The 25,536-nt window shown below is 37.4% G+C and overlaps 1 protein-coding gene across 5 annotated transcripts in view; it reads left to right on the top strand.

Moving 5' to 3' along the window:
* Positions 1-25,536, top strand: part of KDM4C (lysine demethylase 4C) — a 367,466-nt gene that overhangs the window by 88,713 nt on the left and 253,217 nt on the right. For all 5 annotated transcript variants that reach the window (XM_012738388.2, XM_076008693.1, XM_012738394.3 and 2 more), the window contains 3 exons: positions 11,001-11,050; positions 18,671-18,774; positions 23,958-24,095. In XM_012738388.2, the coding sequence (XP_012593842.1) occupies positions 11,001-11,050; positions 18,671-18,774; positions 23,958-24,095 (292 nt within the window). The remainder of the gene's footprint in view (positions 1-11,000; positions 11,051-18,670; positions 18,775-23,957; positions 24,096-25,536) is intronic.

The following is a 25,536-nucleotide window of genomic DNA, read 5'->3' on the forward strand; positions in this document are numbered from 1 at the left end:
CTCCCAGAGTGCTAGGATTACAGGCGTGAGCCACCGCGCCCGGCCTTACTTTTCTTTATGTGTTGTCTTCACTTTTCTCCCTGGCTCTTACCTTCTCAGCTGTATCACCAGAGAGGACCCTCCCTTCACCCCCTTGCAAAAGTATCTGGGTTGGCCTGGCTTAAGTCCTGTGTCCATCTCTTGGATAAGTCACTGAGGACAAGGGTAGGAATTTACTGTGATTTTCCTAGTTTGGGTCACAGGCCTGCCTCTGTGGTGGTAGGAATAGGGTCATAAAACTTCCAGTAGACTTACAGGTTCGTGTTTGTGGGAGGTGGTTTCCTGTAAGAAGGAGAGGGCTCTTACTTGAATTATGCTGCACAAGGTGGGGAAAAAAACCTCCAGTGTCTCTTACGTATTTGTAAGATGGAGAAAAGTCGCCAGTAAATGTTCAGGTATTTGCTTAAAACCTTGTGAAGTCTGGTTACCTTACCTCATCTGAGCCTTAATTCATTTTTTATAAAGCAGTTAAAAATTAGAAATTGCCTTGCGGGGATGTTTGTTTCAGATAGAATACACACACACACACATACGTATTTAGGGTATCAGAGTTATTAAAAATGTATGTTTGTTCAAGTTATTGTAAAAGTATTTTTAGCAAGTGATTGATTTTACCCAAAGCACAGGCAGTAGGTAGAAATAAATCTCTGCATTGGACTTGAAACTAAAGAATCTGTAATGTACAAGTTTTTTTGTTTGTTTGTTTGAACCAACACTATTCTTTTTTCTTGTATTTATATAGCTCTAATAGTTTTATGACTTTATTATGTTCTGTTCTTTTAGAGCTCTTCATTCATGTGTTTTCATCTTGTCTCCCCAGTGAGATTTTCACCTTCTTGAGGACAATGCCAATGTGTCCTCCTTTTAGTTTCTTATGGATAAATATTACAAAATTAGCCAATGCAGTGTAATCATGCGTTCTGAGTGATGTCTTAATTAGAACTGGCCTAATGTATAGAGATGTTAGAAGTTACAGACAACTGCTTGTTAGAAATTTTCAGACACCCTAACATATTTTGATTGTCAGTGGTAATTGCAGATTTGTGTAGGTGTGTAACAGAAATTTGCAAACAACACCTCAGTTTTCACTGACTATAGCCAATTGTTGTGAATCCACCCCTTCCTTCATCCTTCCCAGTGACTATTTATTTGTGTGGGCTCCGTAGTGGTTTTCTTATTTGTGGACTAATGCGTAAAGTTTCTTCAACACATGTGTATTTTACAACATATATTTCTGAGAGGACATAACAGCCTGTTGCATGATCTCTGATGTGATTTTTCTGATCAGAGACAAAAAAAACGAATTTAGCAATTTTCCTTAAAGTGTGGTTTAAAAAATGAATGTTCTTTGGGAAGACATTATACATGAAAATATCTTGAATTACATGGGTTGCCTTTGTTTTCTTCAGTTCTTATAAGTTATCTCTCTCTGCCTACCTAATGAAGAAGATTAATATTATATAGGAAATATCAGGTGTTTGAGAGACACTTTACTGTTTACTCTTTTCATTTTTATTTTAATATTTAAGGCTATATGTCTTTTTCATTTTTGCATGTTACCTGTGTTATCTCTGGGTGGCTCATTTGCTTTGAATAGTACACTTTGGAAAGCCACTTGATTCTCAAAGAGATTTCCAACTGTAAAGAAGCTATCCTGGTAGTTTTCATGTCAATATTAAACTTTGGTCATAGGCTGGGCATGGTGGCTCACGCCTATAATCCTAGCACTCTGGGAGGCTGAGGTGGGCGGGTTGTTTGAGCTTAGGAGTTTGAGACCAGCCTGAGCAAAAGCGAGACTCCGTCTCTACTAAGAAGAAAAAAAAAGGTGTTAGTGACAACATGGTGAAGAAGACAGAATGGTCTCTATTTATGAAATGTACAGTTTAGACATACAGTTTTTAGCACCTCCTCTCAACTTCTTCTTCCTCTACAGCCTCTCCTTTATAGCTGTAGCAGGACCCTTGTTCTTAGCAAAATTGTAGAGGAATCAAAATCTTACATGGAATTGGAATCTTATATAGAACACTCAGTCATGTATAAAACAGAAATATTTTCTGTGATTTTGTAAAATACTGGCTTAGTGTAGAATTTTTCAGACTTTACATGAATGAAAATTTCTTCAGAAGATCAATATTTAATATAAAAAATAAAGGCAGAGGTAGTCTGGATGAAATGTGTGTGGTGGGAAGCTTTCCCTTGCCAAAGCCTTCCTTGAGATTCCTTGTAGACCTGATGCTTGTCCCTGATATAAAATGGTGTAGTATTTGCATTTAAACTATGTACATACTCCTTAAATCATCTCTGGATTAATTATAATCCCTAAGACAATGTAAACACTATGCAAACATCTGTCAAAGTATATTGTTTAGGGAATTGTGACAAGAAAAAAATGTTTGTAAATATTCCATACAGATGCAGTTTTTCTTTCTCAAAAATATTTTTGATCTATGGTTAGTTGAATCCAAGGATGCAGAATTCACAGATACGGAAGACCATCTGTACTAGAAACATTTATACTGAATGTATTATCTATTGAGGATTTTGGAAATGACAGTAAAGCTTTTTAAAAGTTGCTCACAGTTAATATCAACCAATAATTCATCATCTTTTTTTCTTTCGTGAAGAAATTTTATAGTGTTTAGGACACATGTAGAACTTTGCAAATATTCAGTGGATTAATTAATATGAAATGTTATTTCTTGAAAGTCAAGTATTTTGTTTATTAGTTATATTTAGTTATAAAACCTAGTTCTTAGGTTTTATAATGGTGTTTTTAGATAAAAGTAACATTAATTTTTCTGATTGCTCAGAATATTTATTTGCATGTATATGGTTACTAAACAGAATTTGAAGTTCCAGATTAAAAAGAACTTCCCATCTTTCTAATGCTCATTTACTGAAACTTTCTTCTTCTGGGCATCTTTTCTCATTGGAATTTCCTCACTTAGGACTCCTGCACATATGGCTGCTAGAATTTCTCTTTGTTCTGTCAGGAAGTCAGCCACAGATGGCGTGAGGGTGAGGCTGAGCTCTCTGGGGGCTCTTTATCAGGTGTTCTTATGGGGCCTCAGTTCAAAGAACTCATCCTCCAGGCCATACTTTTAGATGCCCAGCTTGTAATTTTCAGGACTTATATTTAGTGGCACCTTCTTACAAACATGTTTATTGTTATTGTTTTGGTTCAGTTGCTTGGAAAGTTGTTCTTGAGATGTGTGTGCTGGAGGTTTCTTGGAGAGTGCTGCAGGAGGAGCACTGTGAGCCGTGTGGAAAGCAGGGAAGATTGGGTGGAAGGCAAGGCTGACCTCTAGCACAGCCCTGGGCAGATCCCGCTGGCAGTACTGCAGCTGGCCATGCCCTTTAGAATTGCCCCATATATTGAGGCGAGGGGGTCAGGCCTTTATTCTCGAGTGTGAACCATTTGGATATGGGCCACTGTCCTCTTCCTCTTCAGGGGCATGATCTTGCAGGGAGAGAATATGAGATTGGGGTGAGCTCTTTCCTTTTTTTTTGAGACAGAGTCTCCCTCTGTTGCCCTGGCTAGAGTGCTGTGGCGTCAGCCTAGCTCACTGCAACCTCAAACTCCTGAGCTCAAGCGATCCTCCTGCCTCAGCCTCCCGAATAGCTGGGACTATAGGCATGCACCACCATGCCCAGTAATTTTTTCTATATATTTTTAGTTGGCCAATTAATTTCTTTCTATTTTTAGTAGAGACAGGGTCTCACTCTTGCTCAGGGTGGTTTTGAACTCCCGACCTTGAGCGATCCTCCCACCTTGGCCTCCCAGAGTGCTAGCATTACAGGCGTGAGTCACCACGCCCTGCTGGCCAAGGCCTTTCCTTTTGATGACGATGGCATAGGCCTTGTCAGGAAGGGGGGACTCACGTCAGCCCCTACAGTTGTATTTTCTGTTTCTCACATGTCTGTATGACTGAAAATTACATATGAACTGTTCTATTTTCTGCAGTTAATGAATGAGAGTTCATAATTTAAAATGTTAATGCTTAAACTTTAATAAATGTGCAAATTTTAAAACTTGTTAACACCATAAATAATGTTAAAATGTAACATAATCACATTTATAAAACCCACAGTTGTTCAGTTTCTTTTTGACGCTATTGATTAGGAATATGTCTTGTTTGAAAAGCGTATTGTAAGTTAACTTTGAGAATTTTTCACTTTGGTAAAGTATAATATGGGTACTTTACATTGTGATTCATAAAATGTTTTTGTAAGAAGAACAAAAAATACTTTAGGTAGTATTTTGATGGTCTTCTTTATAACAACAGTTTATTTTAAATGCTTTCTTGTTTTGCTTGGTCATTATAAAGGGTGGGTATGTCCCTGGAGGAGAGATGTGCTCCATCATTTCCTTCCTACGGGCATTTTTGGCATTTTTATGGTGATTGTTGGGAAAACAGGATTGGAATATGGGGCAGGAGAGTGCATCTTGGGCATTGGCACATCTTGGGCATTGGCATCAGATAGGTCTGGGGTTGGGTGTCAGCTCTTTTGTCCACCTTGCTCGAGTGAGTAATGGCTATAAGCCTTGGTTTCCTCATTGGCAAAATGGAGGTGGTTGCAGAACTTGTATTAAACAGTCTTAGCATGACTCTTAGCATGTTGCAAGTGCTCAATAAATGGTAGCTGTGATGAGCTGAAATTGTATTTATTGGACAGTTCTTTTTCATTGACCTTTTCATTCCTTTAGTAACTCTAGGGGGCAAGTCAGGCACACAAGCTTATGCCAGTAAAAGAGGGGAGGTTCATTTTAGGGTTGTTAATGTGTTAAAATATTGTCCTTGGGGACTGGGGCTTTATTCTTCACAGGGATAACTGTGAGCAAAATAGCAACAAGTGGAGACATAAATACGGGGGAAAGGGCTACTTTTCACAGCTTCAATTAGGGGCAGGGAGCAGAGGGAAGTCCTGATTCGGGAAGGACCTCCCTGAACATGATGTGGTCCTGGAGAGAGTTCTCCTTTCTGTGGCCCTGGATAGCACACGGTGGGAGAAGCTGGGTGAGCCAGGTGTGCCAGGACCCCCACTGGTGAGAGCAGAGAGCCATGGCAGCTGCCCACGATTGCACAGTGACAGAGGTCTGGGCAGTGGGGGAGCAGAGAATATCTGCTCCTAACCACAGTTTGACAGCTCCAGGGCTCTGAAACGAAACTAGGGAGATACTGAGGGAGTTATCTGAGAAGTAGGAGTTATTCCCTGAGAAGTACTGGTAAACAAGTATATGGACTGAGGATATCTTGAAAGGAGAAGTACAAAGCGAACAGTTTGTTGAGAAAACCAGAATCAGAGAAGTGCATTGAGTATACTCTGAAAAATGTAGATTTGTCTACTGATGGTTTGAAGTGTCAGCCTGATACTCAGTTCAAGATGGTGTTTATATCATAACCACCTGGCTAACATCATTTTAGGTCTTTCTTTCTTTTTTTTTTTTCTTTAGTAATCCACACAAATATGACTTTAAAGGAATTATGTTTTCCTTGGCCTTCCAAATTTTTTCTTTTTCAATTCATAAAAGATATTAGTTTTAAATAAAACATTCTGTTAATATCTAATTAGTGTGTTCATACTTTATTAGTCATTCATAGTTTTTAGTTAGCAGAACTTTTAGCAATATTCAGTGTATCTGAAATAAAAATAGTGTCCTACACGTTAAATGAACAATTAATTTCAACAAACCAGTATGTACTTGAAGGTATAGTATACAATGGTAGGCATTCTTCTATTCGATGTCTTTCAAAGGATTAAAAGAAGTAAGAAACACACTCATATCCTCAAAGAATTTAGAATTAGCTACATGATTGAGCAAATGTGGCACATAATTGAATGCCTGGCTTTGGACTACAAGGTAGGCAAAAAATAATAATTTATGTGACAATTCCTGAGTGGTGGTAGGCTTTCTCTATCACACAAACCTCAATTCCTATCAAGACAAAAATGATTTATGCACATTGAACAGCATACTGTGGAAAGTAATAGATAATAAATGTGATATGAAAAATATAATTGAAGGGCTCTGAGAGGAAGAAAAGGGGTGAGATTGCCGAGACTGATAATGGTCAAAGAAAGCTTCAGGGGTGGCGGCATCTGGGTGGGGTGTGGGAATTGAAGCAGAGTGGAGGGGGCTGTTTGAGGTGAGGGCTGAGGGAGAAGCCCATGTGACTGGTAGATTAATTCGTAGTCTAGCCTATTGAGAGTGGAGTGTTGTTATTTAAGAAGATTGGGTTTAAGTTGTGGGGGGGTTCTTGAAAGCCAGGCAGCAAGCAACTAACAAAGGGTTTTATATTGTGATAGTTGTATGAAAAGTGTAGTCACTTAGGGCCGGGCGCAGTGGCTCACGCCTATAATCCTAGCACTCTGGGAGGCCAGATGGGAGGATCCCTCAAAGTCAGAAGTTCCAAACCAGCCTGAGCAAGAGCAAGACCTCCGTCTCTACTATAAATAGAAAGAAATTAATTGGCCAACTAAAAATATATATAGAAAAAACTAGCCGAGCATGGTGGTGCATGCCTGTAGTCCCAGCTACTCATGAGGCTGAGGCAGGATTGCTTGAGCCTAGGAGTTTGAGGTTGCTGTGAGCTAGGCTGACACCACAGCACTCTAGCCTGGGCAACAAAGTGAGACTCTGTCTCAAAGAAAAAAGAAAAAAAAAAGTGTAGCCACTCAGGGAGATACAGGCAGAGAGTTCAGTTATGAAAGCAAATAAAAATTGAAATTGGGTGATGCTGCAGGGAGATGGATACAAGGTTTTGGTGATGTAGAGTGGATAGCACTTGTTACTGGCAGTGGTTGCAGAAAGGATGAAAAATGAAGAGGTGACACTGATATTTCCAGTTTGGAAGGCTGGAGGAAACAGAATTATGAACCAAAGTGGGAATGCTAGGAGAGCAAGCCAATGTAAGAGGGAAATCATGAATGTAATCTTGGGTATGCTGAGACTTTCGAGGTAAAGGGAAACTTTCACGAAGTGTTAGGAGGTGGTCAGGGCCACAGAACTAGAACCTCTCTGAGGTCAGTAGTTACTCGACCCCACGCATGTGTGTGCTCTCTGGTATGCCTCCACTCAACCACCAGGTCTTCCTGCTGCAAGGCCTTGGAAGCTCTTGAGAAGAGACAGAGGCAAGACTCTCCACCAGCAAAAAGAATAGGACTTTTTGAAGGCACAAGTGATTGTTAGCATTTTTTAACCACTGAAGTATTAATATTTTAAAATTAAGGCATATAAATTGGTTTTTAGACATAATACTAATGCACACTTAATGGACTACAGTTTAGAGTAAACATAACTTTTATATATACTGGGAAACCAGAAATTTGTCTGACTCAACTTTATTGCGATATTCATTTTATTGTGGTGGTCTGGAACCAAACCTGCAGTATCTCTGAGCTATGCTTGCAATTACTTTATTAAGCAGTTACCAAAAATTTCATTATAGATAATATCATAATAGAACTGCTTTGCTTACCCATATCCCTGACTCCTTTCCCATCAGCATTTAGACATGATTTTGCCTTGATATGATTTAGGCATAATTCTGTCTTTAAAAAAACTACTCTGATTCCATCAACCTTTTATGTGCCTGTCTGATCCCTGACTATCTGATTGTTTGAACTGATATTTCTTGAACATTTTCTCAAGTTTACTGGATATGAGTATCAGCAGGTTGGGCTTACCTCATTGCCGTATAGCGATCATTTAATAATGAGCCCCTAAATATTACAAATTTGATCCTTTCCATGCTGTTCTGTGCAGCAGACAAGGTCTGGCAATGGTAAAATGACTTGTGCAAGGTCTGTTCGATGCTTCCCTCCAATTCTTGTTGAATATGTATTCCACTCTACTAGAGGAAAGTGGTTGGTGCAAAACACATGAAAATGTCCTTACCTTGCTGTTTTTTTGTCTTTTCTGTCTCTTCTTATGGTATGTATTTGAAGTAGATTAGAATTGTTTGGCTTCACGTTGCTGGAGTGCCCATCAAGGTAGTGCTGTGGTGTATAATTAGCAAGGGTACTGTTGCAGACAGACAGTGAGTCCACTGTTTAAATGCAGCCTGACTGAGTGCTCCTAAAGCCAGGTGCCACTTTCTCACAGGTGAGGGCTGTCAGCCCACACAAATCTGTTGCAGGTATGGAAGCCACCTAGATTTCTGATTTGAAAGTGCTATGTGAAGTTTTTGTTTAGCATTCTGTTTTGGGCCATTCCTTGTTGTATCATTGAAAAAAATATCTGAAGGAAAAACATTAAACAACAGCAAAAAAAGAGGCATGCTTACACAAATCCCTCATACTGGAAAGGTGAGGGCCTTGGTCAGCAGGATCAGACATTAGGGACATTGTTGGGACTTAGGACCAAGGGAGGGTCCTTGGGTGTGGTAATTAAAAGAGAGGGCCCATCCGTCTATCCATCCACCCATCCATACATCCATCCATCTATACATCTGTCGTCTTGTCCATATCCATCACTCCTTCTCTCCCTTCCTCTCTCCTTGTCGCTCACCCTCTCTCCATCCATCCGTTCACCCGTCTGTCCATCCATCCACCCCAATGTATTGCCCTGTTGGAATCACCTAAGCAGCTTTTTTCTGCGTATGTTGAGTAGCCCATCCCCAAGGGAGTTGTGTATCTGTTGTTCTTCATTCTCTCAGTAGCCAGTTACTGCGAGTAATCAGAGGTAGTATGGAAACAGAAAAAAGTTTTAGAAGCACTAAACTAGATTTTCCTTAATGGGCCTTCCAGCCCTTGACTTGTATGTAGAGAAAAAATTGTTCTTTGATCCCTCTGGGAGCTATTGACTGATTGAGATAATTGGATTATGAAAATTATTAAAAGTATCTTTTGAGTAAGGTTTTGCAGTTGTGAACATGATACATGTATGCATATCGTTTCTTAACTACTGAGTGGGGTAGCGCTCTGATTTTATTGTTCACAGTAAGAAACTAGATGATTTGACCCTTGGATGAATTCCTAAAAATTTAAAACTAGTCTTTCCTAGTTCGAGACAGTGTCCCTTCCTTGAAGTTGTTTTTGCCCTGTTGTGCCTCAGTGGATATTACCACAGGCGGCTTTCAATTTGTGGATTCTTTCCATTCTTCTTGGGAGATATTGCAAGTCTTCCTGTGTATGGGTCTGTGGTTAGAAGGAAGTTTTCATCCTTTGATGATTTCTGAAGCTACGTAGCTATAGCAATGGTTGGTTAACCATAAGACATTTATTAATAATTATTTATGACATTAAAAGTGAACTTGATCTTTTATAGAATTTGAAAAGGGATTGAGACATTGTCCCAAATCTAAAGAAGAAAAGTAGAACCAGTTAAATTATAAGGCTAAGACAGAAATGGCTGTATTGGGAGACAGTATACTTATGGACAAGAAGAGGCTAATAAGGGCTACCTAGGAAGAGAGGTATTGAGGGAGTGACTTGGTATGATTAAAATGCTAGCAGTAAACAGAGGACCAGAGGTAGGGTAGAGCCATCATGCCCTACTTCTTCCTCTTGCAGAGGAACATGGTTACATTTTCTTTGAACAGATGACTGAACTTCAGATTGAGCATCTTTAACTTTGCCACTTTTTAAGAAAAATGAATCTGAATACATAAATATCTTCATCTACATCCAAGCCTTTGTGGGCAGGCACATTATATGAGTGTGTTTGAGTGTGTCTGTCTATATGAGGGATGTGACCCTCTTGCCTGGAGTGGATATACACATGCTCACTCACATGTTTATGCACACACAGCCCTCCTGTATACCTATGCTGGTTTTTTCCCCTGGGTATATTTGTGATATAAGCCAGGAATTAAAAACTAGTAAGAAGTGTCCATAAATATACACTGGGTGGTAGTCATTCAGTTATGCTAAAATTTTATCTTCCCAATTCAGTTGGAATAATTTCATTAGGAGTGCCTTAAGCAACAGGATATATGATTGGATTTTCTCTTAGTGAATTGCCTAGTTACACTGGATCCAATTAAGTTTTGCATATGTTATCAGTGGCATTAAATGCAACCAAGTGTGGTGTCAAGTACAATTAGATAAGTTACTTTAGTAAGAAGTAACTTGTACTTAATGTAAATTAGGCTAGTAAATATAGCAAATGTAGGTCTTCAAAAATAATAGATCATTTTTATATAAAATGTGAAATGATCATTTGTTTATTTCCCCATTAAAAATTCCTATAGAGTTTAGGATTTGTGTAGGATATTTTGAAATTATTGTTTTCAAATTTATAAGTCCACAGTAAATAATCTCAAGTATATCACTTTTGAAAACACCGGGAACTAGAAATATGAGTACTTGTGTTCTTCAAGGGTAAAAAATTACTACTGTATTCAAGATTTAAAAAGTCACCTAATTGTGAAATAAATGAGAGCTGTTTTTCAAAGGCTGGTAATCTTTTATTTAAGATCTTCTTCAAAAGATACAGTGTTCTTAGAAAGATTTGGTGGAAATACAAATGTGGCTATAATAGGTTTGTATTCTATCCTGGTTATTACTAAAAATATTTTAAAAGTTAAAAAGATAACCCTTCCTATTTTCTTAAAATCAAAACCTAAAATGAACCAACCATAAAACAAAAAACATAAAACCAAAAAAACTGCCTGGAGAGCTAGAGTGCTGTAAGTTGGGAGAAAGTTTCTAGGCTGTAGCTAGCCGCCCACTTTGCTAAGCAGTTTAGTGGCCTTGGGCCTTTGTTCCCTAATCTGTTACAATGTGGTTGGAATGGTGAGCTGGGACATTGAAATAGGTAATTTATAAGCATATTTTTCTTTTGTCTGATGTCTAAGGGATGTGTCTGTATGATTGGTTTTCTAATCTTTATTCAGTTCATCCAAGGGAAGTTTGGTATTGAATTTTTTTACATGACATTATTTGGGAGTAAATGTCCTTAGGATACTAGCTCAAAATTATAAACCTAAAATTTTTATTTATGTTTAAAATTTTAGGTATGCTATACCTCCGGAGCATGGAAAACGACTTGAAAGACTAGCTCAAGGTAAAACTTGCTTTCTCTGTTTCTTACCTTGATAGGTTTTTTACTTTTGAGGTATTTTTACAATGTGGAATGCCACTTTGAGTTTATTCTTTTCAAGTTATTGACTTTTTAACTGTTTCTTTAATTCAATAATTAAAAATTGTTCACATTAATTTATGACTATTTTTTTCTGTTGCATAATCTTCATGGTTATTTTAGTTGACCCGCTTAGTATTTTTTTCATCAAGTAATTGCTCTTAATCTATATTGGTTGTTTCCAAAATTTTTTCTCTTTTAATACAATATGTTCAGCATCATGTGCCAATAATATTTTTCCTGCCTTTAAGTTACATTCTTCCAGACAGTAATATTGTTGTGTCTCAGGGTGCAGGTGTTTTGTGACTACATTTTATGTTGCTATATCATTTCCTCCAAGGGTTATGTTATGTCACTTTCCACACCCAGTTCTTTTGTCACTCACTGGGCCTGGGAGTGTGCCCTTAGGGAAGTAAGAAGGTGAATGGCCCTGGGTAACTAAATACACAAGAAAGTTTGTGTCTTCTTGGACTGGCAAAGTTAAACTTAATTTTATTGAAAGTTGAATTTTTATTTTTCCTGGGTTTCTCCATCTTCATAAGGGCCAAAATGAAGAACGCTTCTGAAGCTCTATTGCTGGTCCGTCCGTGTTGTGTTCCCCCCCCCCCCCCCCCCCCCCGCCTGCTTGTGTATGCAGAGTGCTAGTGAAACAGTCGTCTTCCTCTTTCCTCCTTTTTCTTCCATAAGCTCCAGGCAGCCTTCCTCTCATCTGCTTACACATGGGGAGGAGAATCAGATTTGCCCCCTGCCATTCTTATTTTCTGTTTTGCTAGGCAAATCTTCCCAAAGAAGATGTAGGCTTGTAGTGACTTATTTCCAGGGGAAGTAGAGTTCCCTTTGAAGGATAACTGAGGTGCAAGACATTCCGCCTTTATGCAGGATTGAATCCTCAGTAAGCAGTGCCCTTCTAGTCAGGTGCTGATCTACTTTTCATGGGTACGTTAGGTTTGCCTTATATTAGGAAAGAATTTTGTTCCTGCATTATATGTGCTTTCATTTAATAGTGAAATGAGAGCACTGAGAAACCCCAATCTTTGACTTGACAGTTCTGAACAGATGTTGTTAATGGCATCTAAAGGTTACTTTCCACCATATTATAGGAGAGTATCAGAAGGAACAGTTACAGTATCTCATTTGTAAGAAGCATTATTATAATTTTGGCAGGCTAATCACTATAAAGCCTCTGTGTTTTTTTAAATGTAATGTATTATAGTAATAATAGCAATGTAATTATAATCTTGAACTTTGTTAGGGAATATTTTCATGAATATTAAGGTGGATGAATCCTGGTTCTGGATAATAGATTAGAGCTTAGAAGATGATTACCATAATCCTTAACTATATAGGCAGTGATCTTAGTGTTTAAACTGTATGCTGAACTATCTGCTTCTCTGTAATAATTATTCCACCATTTTCTATTAACCTCACCACCACTAGAGAGCTTTCAAAATGAAGCCAATGTAAATTTTAGAGTGTTGAGTCACTGACTAAAATTTCTGATATAAACTGACTGTCAATGCTTTGAAGTAAACTATCTGAAGATGACACATCCAGAAAATGGCAGCCACTTTCCTATGCCATTTGTTTAATCAGTAAGAGGTTAATATACTTGAAGGATGAACAAGAAGTTTAAACCAATTGGATGTTTATTCATAACTGTTTTTGCAGCATTATTTTGAGAAATGAAGCAGGGAAAGACCCTACACGATAAGATAGTGGAGGATTTACATCTGCTGACCAGATGCCAGCCAAATTAATTGAATTCTGCAAAATAATTAAAATGATAAAATAATGCAGTAAATGTGATGGAGCATTATAGAATGTCTAGGTCAAGGCAGCACTTGATACATAAAATGAAAAGTAGGCTCAGATATTTTCCATTATCTTGTCTGCATATCATAATTATCATACTTGCCTTTTATGCGTGAATGCTTTCATTTTGGTTTCTATTGAAATCTTGATTGAGTATGGCACCTACAAATATTTTATCTGAAAGACATTATGCCAGCATCTAATAAAGCCAGGAGTTTGATTTTGCCCTTCAGCTGCTTTTTCATTTATACAGGTTTTCACCAATATTATGTAGACATAAATGTAATAAAAATTTTCAAGTGAATTGTTGCAATTTTTATACTTCTTATATTCATCTATAATGCCATTGCATTCTTTGTAATTTTTGGTTTGATACAATTGGATTGCAAATATGGTTGAAAATAGAGGTATAATGTTAAATCATGAATGACAGTTTGAAAGATTTTCAGTTTTTAAAATATCTAAATCTCATCTATTTTAGAAATAATACAATATCTTTTATTATATTAAGCAAAATATGGATTAAGGTAAATTGGGAAAGTCTAAATTTTTGTGCAAAAGTATATTTCATTTGTCTCTTATTGTCAATAAAATACTATTATTTTAAAATATGGGAAGGGATTTACCTTGGTGAACGTTTTGGGTACTGGGAAAATATGTGACTTGGGATTTTGCACAGCTGATTTTGGAAGGATAATTATTAACAGGTATCTTGGTCCAAACAACAGTAGAGTAGAAGTGAGTTGATGGTTTTACCTCCTTATATTTTCTTGCAATACCTATGTTAGTTTTGTTACTTTATTCAGCAAAAGGGAACAGAAGAATTATTGTTATATAGGATTAATTTACTTCATGCTTTTAAGTGTGTGTCAGTGTGTATGTGTGGGGCCTTTTTTTTGTTTGTTCTTTTGACTAGCAATCTTGAGTTTAAGCCTGTGGGGCAGAGGGTCCTAACCTGAATTGCAGAGATCCCTGTGCCAGGTCTATAGGTGCTTTGCAAGCAGGCCCTATAATTATATAGGATTCTCTATAATTGTATTCAAAATTGGGCATATATGTGGATTTCTGGGAAGCCATCACCAGATCTTTTTAGGGTGGTTTGGTCTAAAAGAGATTATGAGCCTCTGGCATCAGTAGGATAGAAGGGCAGCAATAAATAACAAGTTATTTTCAATTTTATGGTCAGATTCTAAATTAACCTGTTCTTACACCTCTCTCCTTGTATTAGGAAAATGTGCTTTTATTAGCTCTCAAAATGGTAAATATTATTTCCTTAAGTATTCATTAAGCCTGATGGTCTGAAAATATTATATTACAATGCCTGGTTTTTTAAAACTTATAAACAAAACACCCATGATTATAAATGCTCAATTCGAAAGGTCCCTGTAAGCCTATGGTCCCCAACCCTGCTGGCCACAGACTGGTACTGGTCCGTGGCCTCTTAGAAATGGGGCCGCACAGCAGGAGGTGAGTGGCCAATGAGGGAAAGAAGCTTCATCTGTATTTACAGCTGCTCCCCATTGCTCACATTGCTGCATAAGCTCCGCCTCCTGTCAGATGAGCGTGGCATTAGATTCTCATAGGAGGGGGAATCTACTGTAACTGTAACTTACTATGAACTGCCTACGTGAAGGTCACGCCCTAGAACCTGATGTCTGATGATCTGAGGTGGATCTGATGCAGTGATGCTGGCACTGGGGAGTGGCTGCAAGCACAGACTATCGTTAGCAGAGAGGTTTTTTTTTTTTTTGAGACAGAGTCTCACTTTGTTCTCTAGGCTAGAGTGAGTGCTGTGGCGTCAGCCTAGCTCACAGCAACCTCAAACTCCTAGGCTCAAGCAATCCTGCCTCAGCCTCCCGAGTAGCTGGGACTACAGCCATGTGCTGCCATGCCCAGCTTATTTTTTCTATATATATTAGTTGGCCAATTAATTTCTTTCTATTTATAGTAGAGACGGTGGCTCACTCTTGCTCAGTCTGGTTTTGAACTCCTGACCTCGAGCAATCTGCCCGCCTTGGCCTCCCAGATTGCTAGGATTACAGGCGTGAGCCACCGTGCCCGGCCAGCAGAGAGGTTTGACAATAGACATAATGCCCTTGAATCATCCCAACCACCCACCCACCCACCCATGCCCCCCTACCCCTCCGCCCGCTACAATCCATGGAAATATTGTCTTCCATGAAATTGGTCCCCAGTGCCAAAAAGGTTGGGGAACATTGCTGTATGCCATAAAAAATACAGAAGACTACTGATATATCTAATGCTTCCATGCCTAACTCATGGCTTAGGCATAGCGATCAATGCGTGAGGCATCAAGGTATATTTATTTCCATCTTACTATGGGCTGGCTTGCATCAAGAATAGTCAAACAGTAGCTGGGCATGGTGGTGCATGCCTATAGTCCAAGCTACTCAGGAGGCTGAGGCAGGAGGATTGCTTGAACCCAGGAGTTTGAGGTTGCTGTGAGCTAGGCTGACACTATGGCACTCTAGCCTGGGTAACAGAGTGAGACTCTGTCTCAAAAAAAAAAAGAATAGTGAAAGAGTCCCTAAACTTAATTTCTTTTTAATGATGTCCGTGATATCATTGTCTGTGTTTAAATGTAATTGGATATTTTATATCCAGCCATGTTCCCAGTAGGATTTTCATTATTGAAAAATAATTTGTAAAATATGCCAAGCTAACATAATTTGAACATGGGGTAAAAGACTTAAAGTCCTGAAAAGTGGTAACAGAGAATGGTTAGGAAGAATTCAGGAAAGGAATGCTAGCTAGCAGGGAGGAATTATTATGGGGAAATCACGATTTTTGTGATTTGAGGTCGGGGGTGATGGTAGCGTGGAGGCTCAGCTGAGCCAGGAAAGTCCTGGTTAGCTTGACTGGAATCTGTTTGATCCCTGTGTGACCTGTGCATACATTGTCCATACGGCATGTCAAGGGGAGGAAGAGTGAGAACTGAAACAAAGTGGTTTTAGGAATGCAGTAAAAGACCCATATGCGTAAGGACACACATACTTGTTAAACTAGCTGGAAATTATAACTGTAAGTTTTCTGCCAACCAGCTTGAAATGGAGGTTCAGGAGATAAAAACAAGGCAATATTTTGGGAGAAGCAGCGTCCTTCTTAATCCCAAGGTCATTGTGAAGCTCTCCTGCGTTCCTCCCAGGGAGCTGTGCTGGTAGAGATGTTGATACTACCTGGTGACATGTTGCAGTGGGATGCCACTAGTAGATGATTGAGGGATCAGTGCAGAACTTTCCTTATTGGAACATCTTGATCCTCAGGGTTGTGAGGGAGTGGACTATCCCATTGGTGTGTATGACCTGGTAAATTGACAAGTCTAATGGGATGTTGTACTAGTACCATTAAAATATACCTTTTAGAGAAAATTTCTTCTAAATAAATTACTTAAATTTTAAGAAAGAACACCAAGGAAGTTAATATGAGAATATGCAAAACTGATTCAAAAGGGCACATTTTAAAGAACTTACTTGCAAAAATTTTGACCTATCCTGAGTGGCCTGTTTAATTGGCGACTTTTGAAAAACTCACATGGTCTTAAGGTAGAATTTTTCGTTCAGTGTTATCTTTGTGACATGTGATTTTGTTATTTTTCGTACAAGTGATTCCCAAAGCTGTTTTTTTCTATTTATTATCAAAGATACTAATCTTTCATTATCTGGAACAGTCCTGTGTCATTTAAAATACTATCATTTTCGTGTCAAATACTATTTTAGTTGTATTGACTTATATGTTGAATAAAATACTTTTTATAGACTGTGGAGTGAGGGTGAGTATGAACCATGTAGCCCTGCAGGCATTTTGAAGGAAAATTCATTTTAAGACACATACTTTGTACATAATTTGTACTGTTTATGAGGTGTTTTCCAGGACCTTGTAAAATACAGCATGTTGTAAATATAAATTTTGTCCCAATGTGAACTGCTTTATCTACTACAAATTACCTTCCTTCAGTGGTTTTCCAATTTAAATTAACTTATGACCAGTCATCACATTGTTTAGCTCCTGATTACAAATCCATATCAAAAGAAAATTAAATAGACTCTTCTTCATTGATTTTAATTTAAAACTTAAATCATTTAGTGTTGCAGAAGTTACAGATTTGAAAACTTTGATGGATCCATTTCAATTGTGTTATTAAAATGTTTCTTTGGGTTATGCGTTGGGGACTGACCAGTTGTGTCTTCTTCTGTCTGTGTAAGACTTGGGATATCTTGTTACGTGGTCTTGGCCCTTATATCAGTGTGGCAGTTTCTCTCTATTCATGAATTTTATTTTGTATTTATGTATTATGAATATTAATCATAAGCAGAGGGCTGTATTAAATGACCATAAAGGGCAAAATTATACCTTTTATTTATATTGATATTGTAAAGAATGATAGTAGTTAGTATTTCTGATATTTGTTTGGACACACACTTTTCTATACTATCCTTTCTAAGTTTTTTCTTCTTAATTAAGGTACAGATTCTAAAGCAGAATGTACTACTTTTTGTAGGTAGTTCTTTATAACCCAGTGGCTCTTTCCTGCATGTTGGATTTCTTTCTCTTTGATGAATGGTAGCCTCACATACCCAATGGTGGCATCAATTAAAGTTTATTTACTAAAAAACATTCTTGGAGAATGCTTCCATTCTATGAGATTAAAATGGTCCTTGATTAGTTAATGCATATTGGTGATTCTGTCAACCAGTTGGCCACATTCTTGAGTTATTTGCATGTTGTGAACCACAGAGTTAGATAAGTCACATTCCAGCAGTTTTTCCTTCTTTTTGGCCATGGAGGAGTTAGACAGCATCTGTGTTTCTTCCCGCCTTACTCATACAGACCACGTGTTTTCTTGGTGCCTTCCCTCTTCCTTCTGTGTCTTCCCTCTGTGCTTCTCTGTTTTTTCCATGTTCCTTGTTCTTCTCTCTTTATCTTTTTGCTTTTCCACCCCTCCCCCTGCACGGCAGTCTTCCCTCTGAGTGAGCAAGGCGACAAATAGGACATCAAGCATAAAATTTTCTTCTAGCTTGCATCCCTGAGTTAATGAGAGTCTGCCTCAGACAGAACTGCAGGATTGAAGTCAGTGATGGAGAAAACTGGCTATGTCTTGGTGTAAAATATACTGTTGAGCAAAAGACTTGCTGTATCTTCAGCCTTCTCATTTAAAAGGCTCCTCAAAACACTTTTCCCATTAAGGCCCATGAGGCCAGTTTCCAGACATTTCATGGGTGTTGGCCAGGAAGTTGAATTTGGAAATTAGTAACATTATTTTTGTATTGATCAGAAAGAATCAAAAGTGGGGACACTGCTTTGTGGTTAGTGCATGCCAGGCATTGGGATGTGTGCTTCTGGAATTATCAAATCTAGGAGTTTAAAATGAGAGATTCTTTTATTAAAATGTATACCAATTTTTCCATTTAGCAGGTAGATAGATTCTAAAATTGTTTCAAATTGAAATTGATTCCTGAAGTTTAGTAATTATTAATTATTGGTAAATTTTTTTGTATAAAAGATCAAACTTTGGTGATATAAATATATATTAGTTTTTGGGAAATCTGGTATTGACTCTAACTTTTAGTACAAAGGCTTTTTGGTCATGGGGTGGATCTATGCTTGGATAAAACTGTCATAGTAAAAGAACACTAGAACTTAAATGTAAAAAAAAGCTATCTAAAATTTAACTTGATTGACAAAATGCTGGTTATATTTATTATTTCTTTTTAGGTTTTTTCCCAAGCAGCTCCCAAGGGTGTGATGCATTTCTTCGCCACAAGATGACACTGATTTCTCCATCAGTACTGAAAAAGTATGGTATTCCCTTTGACAAGGTACTTTAGTATTCTTATGCAAATTGATTTGTGTGTGTGATTTGTATCTAAGATGAATTTAACATAGGCTAATGTATCTTTGACTTCAAGTAGGATCTTTTAGGATGTGGGCAGAGAAATTCAAATTCGTGTTTTGCAACACAGTAATTATCTAAATCCTAATTGAAATTAATTGTATTTCAGGATATATTTACTAGAGATCTCATGCTGTTATAGTTCACTTAAAATAGTACTGAAAATGTAGCACATTCTGCAGAATAAGAGGAAGCACTTTTTATATTAAAGTCTTTTATATGAGCAACATAATATATGTATATGTGATCTATTTTTTAAAAAGAATTGAGAGCAATTATTATTAGCAGTTGGGTTAGTTAGAATCAATGATTATAGTATGTTGCCTCTAAACACATTTAGATATAATACAATTGAGATTTCATTATGGATAAAATTGCCTGATGAAATAATAAGTAGATATTGCTTCTGTGGAGTAGTTCTGGAGATAAGTTCTATAAAACTCGGTGGATATCCGATCCCATGTTCTTTGTGTCAGTGTGTGGTTATTGGGTCAGAATTATTACAGAGCCTGAACATTTTTATGTGAAGAAGCTGAAATGAAAAAAAGTTTTGACCAGATAAATAAAAGCTCTCTCACTCTCAGGAGGATTAAGTACTTAGCTACTTGCAGAAACATTAAAAAATACCTCTTCTTTGTTCTCTGTTTCTTATTTGATTTTCCCCCCCATAATCCTTGCTGTTTCCTACCTTAGAAGCTTTTCACTTGTGACTAAAATCATCTTCTTCATCTTAGGCCCTTAATATGGCCTCATTTTGGGGTTGGTGGGATTAAAGCGAAACTTTCCCAGGTGCCAAGCATCACTCTTGTGCTTGAAGTGGCTCCTGCCCCCACAGGCTGTCCATGGGGCAGTCGTGCATGGGCCAGGCTCACATTTGGGAGCGTGCTCTCAGCACTGCTTTTACTCATACACTTTTATCTGAGGGAAAATGCCCCAGAGATGTGCACCCTTGATGCATGCTTGTGGTGTGAGAGGAGCTGGGGATGGGCTGTAGCACTGTTTTGTTTATGAATAAATTGCCGGATGTTTATTTTAGATGATTGGCATTTGCTTCATTAGGTACTTGGACTCAAGTTGGGATAGTAGAAGGCAGAGAACGAGTGGACTAGTGCCCCCAAGACATAAAAACCTTCTCTGTGGGTTAAGGGCTGGTGTTAGGTACTGGCAATGGGTTAGGGCTGGTCTGTGGAGTGGGATTCGCGTGAAGCTGCAGGGCTGTGGAATTGGTTCATTGCCTTAAAAGCCTGGATCTCTTTTCCAGCCTTTGTGGGGAAGGAGGCAGGGACCCCACACCCCGTTTCTGGGCTCTAGCTCTCCAACTCCTGTGTGGTAGATAATTAGATGCATCAGGCTCCCCCATCTGGCCTTTTGTGGATGGGCCATTTCATGGCTTTTGTGGAAAGTGGCAGGATGAGTATCAGTCCTGAGATGGTGAGACAGCAGGGACTTAGAAGGTAGATTGGCAATGGTGCTTCCTGTGAACTCCTACCGCTTCCTCTTTCTGCCTCCACCCAGATAAGCTCCTCAAGGAGCTTATTCTCTGATTATGATAATGTAACATGTGGCAGAGTAGAAGGTGGTAGCACAGGTTGCAGATTTAAGCCTCCCAAGTTCATTCCAGGTCAATCACATAATTTTTTCTGAGCCTCAGCTTCTTCAGGTTTAAAATTGGGATAATAGTGAGTACTTAATAGGGTTATTGTGAAGAAGAAAAGAGATAATCTATAAGGTCCTTTAATAGTAGACATTGCATAGTAACACTCTTGTTTCTCAACTCAACCCTCTTTCTTTAGGTGCTTGTTTATCAGTTGAAATATGTTTTTTCATTCTTTTAATGTACACATATACATACATACTCATAAAAATCTGTGTAATAAATAGCTATGTCTGTTTTTAGGTTGTGTGCACTCCCCTCTCCAACTTCTTTAATGATATGAGATTGTGATGATTGTTTTAGTCTTATAAAATGGACTTGTTTTACTTTGTCCCTGTACTTTCTTATCAGTTTACTACCCTAGAGGCAGTAAATTAGCTTTATATGTCGGCAAACTGACACACACCTATTTTTAGAAATGACAAAGGTCTAAAATTTAAGAGTTGAATTCAGTAGGAGCCATTGCTGTTTTTCATCATGGCAAGAGCAGGACTTTCTACATGGGGCAGAGATGGCTTGTAGGTGGGATTCCATGGAGCAGTAAATGTAGTTTCCTCAATCCAGTGGCAGCAGTCTTATCCCTCTCCCACCTTTATAGTAGGAGTAGAAACAGTTGAGCATAGTGAGTTTTGTTTTATCACATAACACAAGGAAGAAGGAAGAAGCACCTAGCTAATTAACGAGATTCAGTGAGACCAGGAAAGGTAAAAATTGGGCTGTGTTCTCATGTGGCTAAAAGCAATGGAACTAGAACCATGTTGGCCAGTAGTAAGCCTGTCTCTTTTGCCAAGTGACAGCTGAACTGCTGCTCATTGCAGAACACATTCTTCTGGGGTTTCATTGGTGGGATGGGGGTGTCATGAGGCAAATTTCAGAATTGTTGGGAAAAAAGTACTCTCCCCACATCATGTTAGCATCTCTAGAATAGCAGTTGGATTGCAGTGTGTGCACCTGTATTTATACAGTGTGTCTCCTGTATGTTTACACACATGTATTTACCCATATACTTATTTCTTGCCATGTTAGGACTGAAATGAACCACGGGAATCATTTACTCCAGTTGGATACCTTCGGAAAGGGCACTGCCCTGGCTTTAATTTAGAGTAGGTATAAGAGAAATATCCTGACAGTGAGAGTTGCATTGTGGAATCTCCTCTGAATTTTATTTTTATTAAGATTATGATAGAATCTTACTCCATTTTCCCATTTATTCATAAACAAAATGGTACCTATTCTAGTTTTGACAGTCTTGGATGCTGAATATTAATCTTGTTTTTATGTTTTTTTTATATTTTTTTCTGCCCACCATCTGAGTACATGACTGGGACATCCCTGTAGATGTTTTATGTCCATTTTGATGGTGAAATTCTCCAAGCATTCATGAATACTTTCTTAAGATCGTTCATAGTCAGACCAACGAGACCATGTGGACAACTATGATGGAGAGTAAATGATAAATACAATATACTCTTTGGTTTCAAGGCACTTTAACAATTGGGGGGGAGAAGTCATGGGGTAGGAGATAATAGAGAAGCAAAGAATAAAGGTGGTAATAATGTAAGAAATTTATATTTCTCCATAAGAAATGCACAAATCCATTCCGAGGGTGGATCAACAGAGTGAGCGATCACATCTGATTCCTCGGTTAGGTGACAGCACCTAGGAGGTGTTTCACCCTAATTCTTCTTTCTCATTTTTAGTTCCTTCTGAAAACTATACTTGTTTTAGATTTTAGAGAAATTCCTAATTATCAGTCATGTACCACAGGTTTGTTGAGCTGTATATTTTTAATTCTGTAAAGCAAACACTTGGCAATTCAAACCTTCATCAACATGTGAAAGGATAAACAAAGCATGGTATATTCACAGAATGGAACATCAGTAAATACTAGTAAGCTATTGATTACAAGCAAGAGAAAGAATGCATCTTCAAAACATGCTGATCATAAATAAATTATATGATTTCCTTTTTATGAAGTCCTAGGATAGGAAAATCTAACCAATGGTGAACTGTGGTTGTTACTGGGGTTGGGAATATGGGTGGCCCGGGAACTGTGAAGGCCAGGCATGTGGGAGGTTTCTTGGATCATGGAAGTGATAGGCTTATGGGTTATATGGGTATATGCATTTGTCAAAACTGGCCAAATATGTGCATTTACTATGTGGGCATTTTACTGTATATAAATTATGTCCCAATTAAAGAAAATATAAATAGATTTTATTTTAGTCAGTAGGATAATTAAAAGTGCGGTTTTATATACAGAAAAAATTAGCTGGGCATGGTGTTGCATGCCTATAGTCCCAGCTACTGGAAAGGCTGAGGCAGAAAGATTGCTTGAGCCCAGGAGTTTGAGGTTGCTGTGAGCTAGGCTGACGCCACAACACTCTAGCCCAGGCAACAGAGTGAGACTGTGTCTCAAAAAAAAAAAAAAAAGTATGGTTTAAAAATTTTAATTATCAGGGCTAAATACAGGCTCTGAATGTGAACAGATACATTAGAAATGTTATCAAGGAGAAACTGTGCTTCAGTTCCCAAATCCTATGAGCATTGTTTATGTTACTTGGCACCAACATGAAGAATTTAGAGATACAAAGGACTTCACTCCAATTGTTGCTGGGTTAGAAATATTTTAAGATCAGATAATGGAAAACAAATATGCTTTACTCCATTTGAAGGAGTGAGTAATACATTTTATGATCTAGTATTGAGTAGGTAAATTTTTAAAAATAAGTAACACTAAAAATTTGCTTTACTTTTTTCTCTAATCTGTGGTATATTTTATGTTGCTTTGGTGATTATGAAACAATAAATATCTTTAAAATAGGAACAGAATAAATATATTTTTCATGTTTGTTTTTAGGCTTCTTATTTATGCAGGTTATTATAATTATATTTAAAAATGTACTCATACATACATAAATTTATTTGAATAATTCTTTGAGTAGAAGTTTTACTATTAAATGGAATACAGTTAATTGAATGTTTTCAAAGTGTTACGAAAGAATAACTTGACAAATACCACCAACTCTGTATTAAGAAGAATTTATAGCCTAGCCTGTCCAGTTTTTTCATCTCTAACTGCAACAATGTCAGTTATGATATGTCTTTTACATATAACTCTGGTAATGCAAATTTGTAAAGTATTAAAGTGTAAACATTGATAGCTAATATGAACAAATTTATTTGAATAACTTGAAGATATTTTTAAATAAATAGGGTAGCTTTAATTATGGATTGAGCAATTGACCTCAAGTACTAGAAGGTCATATTTTATTCAGACAAGTCTTAAAATTTCCTGAAAAATGCTATTAAAGGATTAAATAAAGAATCTTGGGGACCTTCTTTCTGATGTCATAGCAATTTTTCTTTGTTTTTGCTAAAAAATATATTTTAATTGTATTCTCATTTTGAGAAGTCTCATTACTACAAAATATTATATGTTTCTTTCTTGGCAGATCACACAGGAGGCTGGTGAATTTATGATCACTTTCCCATATGGCTATCATGCTGGTTTTAATCATGGTTTCAACTGTGCAGAATCTACAAATTTTGCTACTGTCAGATGGATTGACTATGGAAAAGTTGCTAAATTGGTAAGTTAGACCTCAGAAATAAAGCATAAATTAAATGTGTATTCTTGTTATTGTAGTGGGAAGCCTAAGATTGTGTGCAGCATTTATTTCCTCATTGTCCATTGTCACTGTGGCTCTCATCACAGTAATTTATTTTAGACTAGATACATTTTTTTTAATGTAGGCTATATTACCAATTGTGGCTACATTTTTCTGTTTTGAGATTAATATGAAACAGTTTACCCTATTAGGTAACTTTATGTAATAGGTTTTTGCTTTCTCTCTTAAGGTCAACAATTAGGTTTTTTACAAGATTTTCCAGTGGTTTCATGTGGCTTCATGTTAGATAGGCGTAGATCTCTCCCTGTTCAATTCATGGCTTAGAAAACAACAATTTATAAAAGGGAGTGTCTGGTAAAACTGTAATAAGAGATTGAGGGAGGATGGTAGAAAGAATTAAAACTGCCTTTAGTACAGAAATGAATTTCTTAAAAGTAATAATGTAGAGCATATTTTAACAGGAAATAGAGTTTCATGTTAAATTTGGTATAAAATTTTGGATCTCTTGCCCATATATTTAATTTAGTCCACATACTATGTATTTTGATTCACAAGCAACAACTTTTATGAAATTTAATTACTTTCTCCCTGTGGTGTTAAATAGAGGACATCTTCAAAGTGGTGGTAGTTTCTATTAGCTCTGCTGCTTTTCCTGTAGCTTTTAAGGCAAAAGTGCTGGCAGAGGGCAGCTTGTAAATGAAACTGTGTATTTTACAGAGTATGCAAAGTTGATATAGATTTAGTAGAATATGATAAATAAAGATTATGTGCCCTATATTGGCCATTGTATGGCGTTACTGAATATCATTCATTCTACATTGATAAAACTTGCATGTGGAACCAGAGTGGACTTGGATAGAAATTATATTCAGGGAGGACAACTCTAGATTTAATTTACATGTGTATTTAAAAAATTTCTTAATACGTTAAAATACAAATAAAAGTATAGCTGTTTGGCAGCCCAGGAAACATTTGAATGATTTCTTGATGTAAAAGAAAGCCCTAGTACTAGAAGACTTTACTGTTCTGAGTAATTTTATTTATGAGGGGTAATTTAGAAAGAACAGAACAGAAGTGCTTCTTCCCATTAAACATCCTGTGTATTATAATAAACCTAATAATGAATAGAATACTTAGAGTATGTACTTTAGGGCTTTTGCAGAAATGTTATGCTTCCAGCTGCATTAACAGTGTTGTAGCCACGAAGTTAAAAAAAGATCTGATGTTTTATGGTGTGTACCTTTCATGGTTGACATAGGCTATCACATGTTCATATCACCACAACAATTGCTTGATGTTTCTTAGTACAGGTTTCAGAGCTAGTTCGTGGTATTGGCTAAAAGAGGACCTTTCAGCCTTGGGGAGTAGCTAAAATGCGAAGAGTTTTGGGTGTTTCCACATT

The sequence above is a fragment of the Microcebus murinus genome, chromosome 12, assembly GCF_040939455.1.
Source record: "Microcebus murinus isolate Inina chromosome 12, M.murinus_Inina_mat1.0, whole genome shotgun sequence".
Lineage (NCBI taxonomy): Eukaryota > Metazoa > Chordata > Mammalia > Primates > Cheirogaleidae > Microcebus > Microcebus murinus.